The sequence below is a fragment of the Bicyclus anynana genome, chromosome 16 (assembly GCF_947172395.1).
Source record: "Bicyclus anynana chromosome 16, ilBicAnyn1.1, whole genome shotgun sequence".
In the NCBI taxonomy this organism is placed as follows: domain Eukaryota; kingdom Metazoa; phylum Arthropoda; class Insecta; order Lepidoptera; family Nymphalidae; genus Bicyclus; species Bicyclus anynana.
The window spans coordinates 253,567-267,445 of NC_069098.1; the positions used below are offsets into that span (position 1 = coordinate 253,567).

General features: G+C 36.2%; 1 protein-coding gene across 1 annotated transcript; it reads right to left on the reverse strand.

Annotated features, from left to right (window-relative positions):
- Positions 1–10,538: 10,538 nt before the first annotated feature.
- Positions 10,539–13,657, reverse strand: LOC128198866 (uncharacterized). The gene is made up of 3 exons (XM_052886303.1): positions 13,178–13,657; positions 11,022–13,093; positions 10,539–10,832 (listed from the first exon to the last, which is right to left on the reverse strand). Exons 2-3 carry the CDS (start codon positions 12,051–12,053, stop codon positions 10,539–10,541), a joined length of 1,326 nt encoding a protein of 441 aa, XP_052742263.1. The 5' UTR covers positions 12,054–13,093; positions 13,178–13,657.
- Between the last annotated feature and the right edge of the window lie 222 nt (positions 13,658–13,879).

The following is a 13,879-nucleotide window of genomic DNA, read 5'->3' on the forward strand; positions in this document are numbered from 1 at the left end:
CTGGCATTCATAAATTATTGTCTGTGTTCGTAAAAACCGTAATATTTTTTAGATAATATATTAAATAAAATTATGCTGTATTGGATTTTTGTTCAACTTAAGTAGGTATACCTACCTAGCTACTAGTACCTACAAATGTAAGCGTTGGTATACATTTGATATCATTGTTATTGATTTATTATTGCTAGATGTGATCACGAGATAAGGCTCACAAGGTTGGGGCGGCTGTCAATAAGACAGAAACTTTGTGAATCGCGCGACAAAAAATAACACAATTGAGGATTTCTCCTTGTTTGATGCGCTTTTTGATTCCCGGCCACAGTCCGTGACGAGGCATTATTATTGTGTTAGTAGAATGAAGGCCCTTTGTGCATTTAGTGCCATTGTTGAATCTATAATTTGATTAGATTACCCACATTTATCAATTCTTTATTTTAAAATCCTCGCATTCAACAAAGCGAATATGACATCGGTTTATTACATTGATTGTATTTATATAGCGTATGCTAGTATAAAATAAAAATAAGGACTGACGATTGTTATGATAAAAGATGACTTTAACTGGAGATTATAGTCTGAAAAAAAATATATATTTTTTCAATCAACCACACCACCACCAAATACAGACACCACTACAGACACCGGTATTATGTAAGCTACCTTCAAACTGAAACACTGAGATTCTAAAAATGATTTAAAACGACATCTCACAATCGGTATAACTGCTCGGTATGAGAACTGTGTTGTTATTTAGTTTGCAGCAGTTAACAAAATTACCGGCATAGGTAAGACACTGTTGTGGCAGTGCGGCCACTCACCGCGCGGTGCGCTACAATGCGCTATTGTGGTCACGCACACAATGTGGCCATGAGTCGCCACTCCTTGCACACACCTGTCCACTTGTGGAACAAAGAAAATAAATATTTATCTCTTTATCGATCACTATTATAAATTTGTAACACTGTCTGTATTAATTAGGCAAATAATTGATTCAACGACGTATTAGTGTTTTAATGAAGAAGAAATTTGAGTTTGTTCCAAAGGATTCAATTTAGGAACGCTCACGTCTGGTTTGGGAGGCTTCGGTTGTGGCTAGTTACTAATGGCACAATATAAGTTTACACCGGTGATATACGAAGCGCGAGTAAAAAACGACAATCAATTAATTGTAATTCAGTATTACTTTTATTAGAATTTTTTTTAGACAGCAGTACAATTGCGGCTCAAATATTTCATTTATCTTGTGAACGATGAGCTTAGAATAAGTGTTATTGTTGTGACAAATTGTTGAAAAGGTGTCAAAATAAAGTGAGCATTCACGTCACACATTGTCTCCTACTGTAAATAGGACTGTGTTACAACAGCCTTACGATACAATTTGTAACGTTTAGTTCAGTGTTGCAGTTTATTGACAAGTGGCAAGAATGGTCATCGCATGAATGGCCGTCAGTCAGCGTCCGGACGGACAAAGCACACAATGGGCTGATGTCAGCGGCATCTCCGTTGACGACAAAAGATGTTACATCTCAAATAACGTGCGAACTATTATCGCATTGATTTCGATTGTAAATCTCAAATTGTAAGTGTATAAGTTTTTGTAACGTGGACACTTCAATCGCAAATTGTATGTCGTGTCACGGAAAAAAAACGCTGACTGTCCCTTTGTTCAGTTCAGTTGTGAGCTGGCAGTTGTGTGCTGCTTGTGGTTTGTTGATCGTATAAATTAAACATTGACAATGAATATTATTTATCAGGGAAATGTTCCATAGAATAAATATAATATTTAGAAATATAATATATAATATTTAGAAATATGATCAAGCAATTCTCCGCTTTCATAAAAAGTGTACAGTTACCTCGAGCATCTTTCTCGTAAAAAATACTAACGGAAAAATCTTTAACTAAGAAAATAAGTAATTAATGTAAGCTCTGCAACGTGTCTTGACTTATAGCAACTATCACGTCTTCTTAATCAACTGTAAGCCATTTTGTTTACGAAGACGTGATATTTATCTATTAAATGAAAATTCATTTTATCAGCAAAAGACGCTGAACATTATTTTTATGTGACACTACATATTGGTACACAACGTAGGTACTTATTTATTTTGCTATAAGTTAGATTCGTAGATAGTTTGGGATAATGTCTCTATTAGATAGATAGTTCGATCGTCAGTCTTGTTGTTTCAGATATTTTTTCAGCCTCCCAGCTATCCCATCCTGCCTTTACTCCTGCGCCTTTTCCATTAATTGAACTAACGACTCACTCGATGAAAATCTCCGAGTAATCCAATTATTTGATTAACCGTGCGTGTGTCTCCGCCATTTGCAATCGCAATTACAATCATCGGCACCCTTCGGGAAAAGCGCCACTCGGTGTCCCACTTTGACCCTTACGCCCTCCGCAGAGAGTCGGAATTAGTCCACAATGGCTGCAATCAACATACCAAAGAAACCACGGCCGGCCTGGGGCTGAAGTGAAAAACATGCGATGAATTGAGCCGGGCATAATTTTGAGATTCTTTTCTGAAAAGTCGCTCTCTGATTGGTTCACGCGACCGCCGACGGCGCGCTGCGATTGGTGGAAACGGCGCGAGGAAAAAAATGTGGCTTTGTGCGGACTCGGGCGATTTATTCACGACTATTAGTTATGGTTGGGTGAGCGAGCTGGCGCGTAGGGCTGGGCGCATAGCCGTGTCGATAGTACTCACCGGAATGCAAAATTATTCTTATTACCAACTTGTTAATACATATTTTTACTGTTACAAATAGGTACGATTTCAGAATATATTTAAGTTTAGATTTTACATATAGGTATATTATGAAATACAATTTGGATAATAGAAACGAGTACGTTTTGTTTTCAGTCATAATGTATGACTATACACTCAGACCAATTATAGAAGGACCTGCCTCGCTAGACGTTACTTTTCTGTCAAAGTATATGATCAACGTCTAATGCGATTATAAAAACTGTGTTTATAGAATCGATGTTTCAAAGTTGTAATCGTGTTCGTCGGTTAAAGAGCTCCGTAAAAATACCTTTTTGTGTAATTGAATGGTGTAAAAAACGGGCAAAAACTTCTAGCTTAGTATAATCATCAAATCTAAGCTCGTTTTCTTCAGAAAATGTCAGACAATTTTGTTCGTGACTATGAGTGCGATACAGGTCCTATACAATAATTGGTCTGAGACTATACACGATATACGTTTAATATTTAATTAAACGTGTTACGTTACACAATATACCTAACAAAAACCCATATTTAATTAGTTACAAAATATGACATGGATAGGAGATATAATATTTAAATGATCAAAGCAAAAAGCAACATTATTGATAACTGCAAGAAGTTGTTTACTAGTTATCCTAAATATTAAACTTTAGTCACATATCTATATAATTCAACGTCTCAACTTGGTTTTGGTTTGTCGATATAATGTAAACTGCAAACAGCACATCACTACACTTGTTTACTATTCTCGAGGTGTATAATGGGACCAGTGGCAGTTGGCAGTTACGTCTCAATCATCCCACCTTTTACTTACCGTTGGAGCGAGACGGAGCGCTCGCAGCATACGATGGAGAAAGACAGAAAACACGCATTCAATCCACTGCACGCATCATAACTGCTGAGTTTTAGGGAAACTCTACCGTGAGCGAAAGGTGAATAAGGTCGAGAATGGTTCGCAGATGGGTATAGTGTTTGCCAGTATTTAGCATGTATGTTTTCTTTAGATATGAATGCAAATAGTAATGGCGCATTTTTATTTGGAATGTTTACATAGAGGGCCGTGTGCCGGGGGCGAAATATGAACACGGGTAAATACCGGCGCCATTTTGTGTCGCGAGTACCGTCAGCAAAAGAGATTATAGTTTGCTGAGTGTTTTCAACCCTCAACCCTCAGAGGAAAACGTTTGAGGGCGGATTTTTTAAGTGAAAGCTACTGGTGCCGGAGGGGCCCTCGCTTTGCAGGACTCCGCGCTTCGAGGAGCTTTTCCGAAACTGTATTTTAATTTTTTAGTCGTCCTTTGTAATTTAAGTTTACAAGTGGGAGTCGCACTGCTGTAAAGTACGTCTCGGAGACTTCTACGAGTCATTCAAAATGTAATTATTGTAACTTACGTTTCAATAACCAACTTTCCTTAAAATAAAACCTTAATGAGCGCTAAATAATATATTGGCCTTAATTAATCATCAGGCTAGCCGTGTTAGCTTAGTGGATATGATCTCTGACTTCGATTTGGAGGGCGTGGTTCGAATCCGATCCGGGACATGCACCTTCAAGTTTTCAGTCATGTGCATTTTACTTAAACATCACGTGTCTCAAACGGTGAAAGAAAAACATCGTAATGAAACCTGCATAGCTGATTTTTCCCAAGATTCTACAAGTGTGAAGTCTGCCAATCCGCTTAGGGCCAATGTGGTGGACTACTAGCCTAACCCCTCTCAGTCTGAGTGGAGACGTGTTCGACAGTCAGCTTAATTTGGGTTGTTCATAATTATAATATAAACATAAATTTAACATAATAACATTCTTTGTTCAGCTGCCAAAAACCTCACTCCGCTTATCTTCGCAGATATTTTGGAAAATTGGTGTCAAATTACGTGTTCTCTTATATTAATATCTCTTATATTAAAAACCTATATATCTATAAAGTAAGTCTGTAAAGTGTATCTTTTATTTATTTATTAAACTAAGACAAATCATGTAACGCCCGATATTTTTGAAATATCTTTGAGCTTATTCCTTTGCAACTGTAGGGCATATTTGTCAATAAATCCTGATTTTTTCCTATATCAAGTGCTACATTAAAATGTGTGTGGAGTTAATATTAAAATATATTCACTATATGCAATTACTTGATTGATATTATGTTTTATTTAAAACTATTAGAGGCTGTCGAGAAAATCGATGTAAACTTTATAGTAGGTGCGTGACCAATCCTAGAACACAAGGCGTGCACAAGGCACAAAGATAAATGCGATCGTGGACTTTTTACACACGTAGTATACACATAGTACATTGTTTTGTTATACTATCTTGAAGGAATTAGGCAGCGTTTTTGAAAAAGCTCCAAGTTTGCATTTTTTCGAAACTTACGACAGTTATCGTCATATTTCAACCGATTTACACCACCTTCACAAATTATACACCTTATATAAATTATATCAAAATTATACCTTCTTCTTGAGTCAATCTGTTGGTGAAAGCTGCGTGTTAATCTGTTCATTAGTTTTAGCACGAATCGCGTTTAATTTTTTGGAATCAAAATAAATTATGTGTGTTACTCAGATGACTCTCGCTGTCATGACCGCGGTGTTGTGTGTGATTATCTTCTTTTTTTTTTAATAATAATAATATTTATTGATTCACTAGTACACATAAAAATAATTTACATAAGTCTGTGATCTCCACACTAGGATTTCCTGTATTGTGGTAATCACTTTCTTCCACAGTAGTGAAACAAGAATATAACAGTTTATGAAGTGTGTGACAAACAAGTTAAATTAGGTAGTAAAGGTGGTAAGTTCTTAATGCTAAGTTTATATAATTATAAAATATAATCTTATATGATAGAGCATTGTACCTACTCGTATTCAAATACGCAATAAGGTGCATTAGTTTACTCAGTACTCGGTATGAAATACAGAGTAAGTAGTAAGGTATAAACAATACATAGGGTTTCTTCATAATTTTTCAAAAGCTATTACTTTTATTTATGGTATTAAACAAATATAAGGGATTATATGAATCTTAATTAAAAACGACATTTCTTTAAATCGAAAAGTGCAATAAAATGCCACCCATACTTAAAACATGAAAACATTAGCCTTGCTCAACAATGCTAGTTTATCAACATTAGTAAGCACTTGAACTACACTTTTTTAAGTTAAATTTAAGCGATGACATATCCAGGGCCAGATACAAAGCAAAAGGGCCGTGGAAGGAAACGTCCACTGAATTCCTGCGCCAGTGGTTTAATAACAGCTCACTTTTTCAGATTGCTGCGTCAACGATTCTGATTACCAAAACAATCCATTGCCTTATATAGAAGAGGCACTCGAAGAATAAGATAATATGTGATGTCCAGGAAAAAAGGTATATAGCGTCGACACCACAAGCTTGCAATTTGCTTAGTGACCGTCAAAGGTGATTTCAGACTCATTGACATCAGACTTGTGATTTTAGCTTGTTAGAGAAACTACAGAAATAGCATTGCTTGGTGATGAAATTAAAATTACTGGCATAAGAGGTTTAACACCTGCTTCAGGGTAACACCAGTCTAATGAGTCACTAACTTTGACATACGTTAGTTGACATATACGATATTGAGATTCTACGTAACAAATGTCATCCGGTGCATAACTGACTACCCTTTGTGGATATCATATAGTAGGCAGATAAACATTTCTCAATTGATTTGATGTTTATTTAAGTAATGTTATGGGTTAAGTTAATAAATAACAGAAGCTATTCCAATTTACAATGAGTTTATTTTACAACTACAACTATACAAATACAATTACTTCAATAATACTACTGCTAACTACTTTACTAAAACTAACTACTTGACTACTTAAAGCTATGGTTGGACGCCAGGAGAGTTTTGTGGGGTTGTTGTTAATGTTCACAGGCACCCTGCCAGGCCTAATAGTGTTAGCTCATTAGAGCAGACCCTCAGGGATCCGTTTGGAGGATACCTCGTACCGAGAAGGCGTTGCAGTAGGCTACCGACAATAGAACAAAGCATGAATGACAAAATAATATCGAACCTATCGTAGATCTTGCGCATGACTTAACCTACTACTCACCCCGCTAAGCACGATGACAAAACACACCAAAACTAATGAATTTCAAATCACTGAATTGTTCTGCAATTACTCAATCAAAACTAAAAGTAACGTGCTAATTATTTATTGCACTACAAAATGTCAGTACTGTGACACGGAAGCCACCGTGCGTTTCACAGACGACCGTCGCTCCACAGCACCACACCAATATGGCCGAAACAAATTGAATTGCCTTTTGATATACGAGTATTAAATTAGCTGCTTTAATATCACATCAAAATGTCTACTGCTCTCAAATCGATAGGAATAATTTAAAAAAGTACAAATGTGTTATAACAGAAGTGAGGTTTGAACCCGCGGTCGCGATTCCATAGACGCAAGCATTCACGCCGCTGCGCTGTCCGGTCATTACTTATTATTGTGAAAATGTGCAAGGTACTAGTACAATGTACGTCCTCGTTATGAGATAGAATCACGCGCAGTTTAAAGTACTTATTCATAATATTCCCTCAACACACTAAAAAAAAATTATTAGCTTATTATATATGTATATATTTTTTTTTTAATTGGTGGCACTCCATGATGGCTTTAAGTCTTTAGCATGCCAAACACCTATCGGTTTGCCATAAATGTTATTTAACTGAAAGACATTTTCGGATAGCTTCTTAATAATAATTGCCTTCTCAAATTTTGGCGCTAATTTAGCCATAAATTTCGCGCCTGCTTTAGATAAAAACTTAGTTCGTCTCCAAACCACGTCCCCTACTTTGAAACTAGCAGTCCTTCTTTTTTCATTGTAAAACCTTGTGCTTTTTTCATGGGCCGTTTTTAGTTTTAATTCCACCTGTTTATATAAACTAGGTCTCGAGTTTAAGTTTGATAAATATTCTTTAGTATCAACGTGAACTAACACATCAGGTGCGAGAGACTGGATTTCAACCGGTGCTTTAGTGAGGTTAACAGGAAAAGATGTTTCGCGACCTAGAAATAACAGTGATGGCGTGTATTCGGTTGCTTCATGAACGGACGTTCGAATGGCGTGAGCAAATTCTTGTAAATGTATGTCCCATTCGTTATGTTTTTTAGAATTAATATATGAAGCTATCATGGTCCCTATTACTCTGTTAACTCGTTCCGTGGGATTGCTTTGAGGATGATAGTTAGGAGTGTACCAAATTTGACTACCATATTTTTGAGCGAGGTCCTTAAATAACAGCGAACCGAATTGTTTTCCATTATCACAGATGATGGCTTTGACTTTGCCAAATAACAAAAACTGATTCTCTAAAATTTCACAAATTTTATCAGCCTTGCCCGTTCTTAGTGGAAATAGCAATGTAAATTTACTAAATAAACATGTTATGACTAAAAGCATCGTGTTGCACCGTTTACTCTTAGGAAACGGGCCCATTAAATCTAATGATATTAACTGCCACGGACTTGTAACTGTTCTATGTTCACCCATATGACCTAAGGGAGGTTTCTGTGATACCTTAACCCTTGCGCATGTATCACATTGTCCTATGTATTCTCTAACGTCCCTTAACATATCATGCCAGAAATAATGTTGTTTAATCCGGAAAAGAGTTTTGCGTACCCCTAAGTGACCTGCTGTAACATCATCATGACAGTGTTTTAATATCTCAATCCGCAAGGTATTTGGAATAACTAATTTCCAGTCATTAATTTTGTCCGGATATTGTTTTAAACAGATTTTCTTATAGAGTAACCCATCTTTAACCATCCAATCATTTCCTTTATTTCGTCCTTCTGTAATCTTAGCTACTTTCATCTTATACCAATCATCTTTATGACTGTCTAAGATTTGTATATCTACGTTCTTAGTGGATGCAACAACATTAACACTCCTGGATAAAGCATCTGGAACGACATTACTCCTACCTGGTCTATGAACGATATCGAAACTAAATTGTTGCAACTTCATAGCCCATCTGCCCAATCTGCCATGCGGATCCTTCATGTTATGCAACGTCTTAAGGGCACTGTGATCTGTCACTACAGTGAAATGTAGGCCATCTATGTAAGGTCTAAATTTTTCAACCGCATAAACTATACTTAGAAGCTCACGTTCTGATGTAGAATATAGCTGTTCCCGATTATTTAACTTTCTACTCAAGTAAGATATTGGTTGATCGACATTATTTATTTTTTGACATAATACAGCACCAATACCTCTATTAGAAGCATCACATTGAATAACAAAGGGTTTTGTAAAATCAGGACACGAAATCACTGGAGTAGATGTAAGTAACGTTTTTAGATTTAAAAATGCTTCATCTGCTTCTTTAGTCCAGACAAATTTTTTATACCTTTTTCCCTTTGTTAAATCATGAAGTGGTGCTGCGATTAATGAAAAATTTTTTACAAATCTTCGGTACCAGCTAGCAATTCCGATAAACCTCTTTAATTCCCTAATATTTTTTGGTCTTGGGAAGTTCATTATAGCTGACACTTTCTCAGGATCTGTGCGTAGACCATCCTTATCTATTATGTAGCCTAAGAATCGTAAGCTAGATCGTGCAAATTTACATTTATCTATATTTACAGTTAAGCCAGCTTCTTTAAGAATGTTCATTACTTGTCTTAAAATTTTTAAATGCTCCTCAAAGTTTTCGGAACAAACCACGATGTCATCAAGATATGTCCAAACTTTTCCTTCAAGAATATGGAATAAAATATCCATTAGCCTTTGCTGAGATTGTGACGCATTAATCAATCCAAATGGCATAACTTTAAAATGGAAAAGACCTCTTTGTGGAATCGCAAACGCAGTTTTTACTTTACTAGATTCCTCAAGTTCTATTTGCCAAAATGCTGATTTTAAGTCAATGGTACTAAGAAATTTTGCGTTACGTAAATTATCTACTATTCCTGAAATTCTTGGCAAGGGATATGTGTCTCTTTTTGTTATTTTGTTAAGCTGTCTACTATCTAAGCAAAGTCTGTTGCTACCATTTCCTTTTTTTACTAAAACAATTGGAGAGCACCAGGGACTATACGAAGGTTCCACTACGTCTTTCTCCAACATGTCATCTAGTTCTCGTTCTATTTCTTTCTTAATTACTGGCGAAAAACTATACTGCTTTTGATATATTGGTTTACAATCTCCCGTGTCTATAAAATGCTTAATTATTTTAGTTCTACCCAGACCATACCCTACATTCGTTCGCATTTCTTCTATAATTTCAGAGAGATCTCGCTGCTGGTCGACATTTAAGTCATCTTTACTTGTAATTGATGCCGCTTTACTATCAATCGTACTAACGACTGGTGTTTGTTCTAATGCTTCCGTTTTGAATCTAAAGGAAATCCCAAATATTTCGAAAAAGTCTTTTCCCAATATTAATTGTTGAGACAAATTGCTCATGAGAAGCATTGTAACATAGTGAAACTGACCATTGAACCTGACTGGTACATCAAAGCGCTGAGTTATGGAATGGCTAGCACCATCTGCAGTTGCAATATGCATTGAATTGATTTTTTGTGTTTTAATGCCCAGACGTTTTAGGATGTCCGCGAAATGTGTATTCACCACAGTGCATGTAGCACCTGAGTCTAACAGACCATTACAGATATAATTTAATATGTCTAATCGTAAGTACGGTCTATTATCATTGTCTTTCTTAAACGTTAAAGCTGACAAACCATTTCGTGACATGCATTTTTGTATATAATTTAACCATTCCTGCCAGTCTTTGCTTGTTTGACGCGGGGAAAGACTCAGCTGGCTGGCTTCGAGCTTTCCCCGTTGCCGTTTCCCTTACAAATACAGTCTTTTAGAGTGAGTCCAAAACGACCGCAGCGGTAGCAAAATAAACGCTGTTTTGGTACAGGGCAAGAACGAAACACATGGCCCGTTTCACGACAATTCCAACATCGCATGTTGACCCCCTGTAAAGTGTTACTCTTTTTAGAGTCTTTTATTTCCGTAAGAGCTGGTGTACTATTGGTAAGTGTTTTATCCGTCTTATATGCTAAATCTGGCTCTAATGAGTTTACTACCGTGTTAGGTTCCTGAAATTTGTCACAGTTTATTTTTGTCCTCTCAATAATTCGCATAACGTTTATGAGATCTGAAATTGAACAAAAGGTATCCCTACATATGGCTCTTTGATAGTACGGTTGTAAAGTTTTAATGATTATCATTAATTTTTCCGATTCTGATATATTGTTGGGTAACCTATTAAACATATTTTGCATTACGGCAATAAATATAAGCACTGATTCGGATTTTCCTTGCGTCCTAGCTTTTGCTTCTGAAAGAAGCTCTTCCTGATAAAAAGGTGACTGGAATGAACGTTTTAATAATAGTACAAGTTCATTCCAGCTACCTACGAACTCTCTATTTGCTCGGAACCAAATTAACGCGTCGCCTTTAAAAAAGTCGATGGCATGTCGCCATAAGTCATCATCTGTGGCATTTCTGGCATCCTTCAACTCATGTACCCTTTCTATAAACGCATTGACACTAAATTTATTATCCCCATAAAAGTGTACACCCCATTGACAAATTGGAACCAATTTAAGTTTACGCATAGGCGTCTCGTCAAATGTAGTTGAATTAAAAACTTTACATGGAGATTGTTTTTCCCTACCAAAGGGAATATGTAAGTCCTCTTGCGCAAAACTGACTTTCCTTTGAATATTACTATTTAAAGCGAAAATTCCTTGAGTGTCTACGCTTTTCGTTGCTTCTGAGGCGGAGGGAAGTACACTTTCTGGGTTAACATGCTCATCTAATAAGTTTAAAATTTTCTTACCATCATCCCCTATAGAATTATGTAGTGCCTCTCTCATTTCTGGAGTTATGTGATCACTATCCTCTATCTCATCCTTCCCCTCTAAATCCTTTAATAAAATTACAGCTTTGTCTAAAAGTACGTTCCGTCTATCCTTTTCTACTTCATCCACCGGCACGGCCAACTTTAACCTATTGACCACATGAAATAGCCGCGAAACTAAACGTTTAAAAAGTAACTTATCTGGTTTTTCATTTAACTCAGAAACGTAACACATGAGGTTGTTAACTTTAACTGCACATACGTCTAACTCGAGACTAGGTGTAGTGACAGACGCCTGAGGTGATTTTATTTCATAAGATACGCTCATTACACTTTCTGCCTCTAACATTTTTTTTAGGATTTTTTTTAAGGCAGAAACCAGACCTGGCTGACTATATCCACGGCACGCGAGCTCAAATTCAACTTCATCTTTAAGTAAATGTTGTGGATCCATGTTTAAAGTTAAGTAAATATAAACAATTTCCTGCTATGCAAAATAAAGCGTGTTATGTGACCGTTACGCAAAAGACAATACAACTAAACTATGACAAGTATAAGCCCAAAGACTACCACTAGGTAGTCTTTGAAATTAAGTGAGAAAAAAAATAAAAATAAAATAAAATATGCCTACTCGTACCTACAAAATACAATGTTAACCAATATTTGAGTAAGGTAATACTTAATTAAATTGAATAAAGTACACAATAATAGCGTATGTTAGGTATACACACAATAATTTCAGTTATAATATACAAAAAAGCAAAACAAATGTACCTACCAGTGGCGGAGGATGAAATTTAGATAAAGGTAAGCCGTCGGGAATCGATTTACTTGAACTCTTCGCCGCTGCTGGGTACCATCTCTATTGATATACCTATTTATCATACATTAAATTATTGTTATCGGAATAAATATATGTCTACAATATAAAATTTCACAATTTTGTCTATAAAAGATAGATGTAGGTAGGTAAAAGAAATACTTAAATAATATGCACTAATCTGATTAAAATTGGAAGTTGTAATGATATTAAGGCTAAAAACAACTAAACAAATTTACTAACTAAAATACATCTATTTGGGGTGAGTTTATATTATAAGCGGCGTATAAAATACTAATGATAAAATAAATTCTTTGTTGACTGGATGACTATATTGTGGTACCTATTAAATTAACGTAACCCTTTTTTTAACGTTGGGCGCTATTTGTTATGGGTTAAGTTAATAAATAACAGAAGCTATTCCAATTTACAATGAGTTTATTTTACAACTACAACTATACAAATACAATTACTTCAATAATACTACTGCTAACTACTTTACTAAAACTAACTACTTGACTACTTAAAGCTATGGTTGGACGCCAGGAGAGTTTTGTGGGGTTGTTGTTAATGTTCACAGGCACCCTGCCAGGCCTAATAGTGTTAGCTCATTAGAGCAGACCCTCAGGGATCCGTTTGGAGGATACCTCGTACCGAGAAGGCGTTGCAGTAGGCTACCGACAATAGAACAAAGCATGAATGACAAAATAATATCGAACCTATCGTAGATCTTGCGCATGACTTAACCTACTACTCACCCCGCTAAGCACGATGACAAAACACACCAAAACTAATGAATTTCAAATCACTGAATTGTTCTGCAATTACTCAATCAAAACTAAAAGTAACGTGCTAATTATTTATTGCACTACAAAATGTCAGTACTGTGACACGGAAGCCACCGTGCGTTTCACAGACGACCGTCGCTCCACAGCACCACACCAATATGGCCGAAACAAATTGAATTGCCTTTTGATATACGAGTATTAAATTAGCTGCTTTAATATCACATCAAAATGTCTACTGCTCTCAAATCGATAGGAATAATTTAAAAAAGTACAAATGTGTTATAACAGAAGTGAGGTTTGAACCCGCGGTCGCGATTCCATAGACGCAAGCATTCACGCCGCTGCGCTGTCCGGTCATTACTTATTATTGTGAAAATGTGCAAGGTACTAGTACAATGTACGTCCTCGTTATGAGATAGAATCACGCGCAGTTTAAAGTACTTATTCATAATAGTAAGTTGAATAAAGACCAAAATAGTAAATAGGCTGGTGCTGGTGCAAGGCACTGTTAGATGTGTTTCTTGGCAGCTCTGCGATGTGATGTGCTCTGTTAGATGGGACGAGTGTTCACTTAACATCAAGTGGGCCTTATGTTTGTTACATCAAAATCAACCACTACCGTGACTGAGTTTGCTGTGGGCTCTTCTCGGAATGTAGGTAATGTGTAAAACT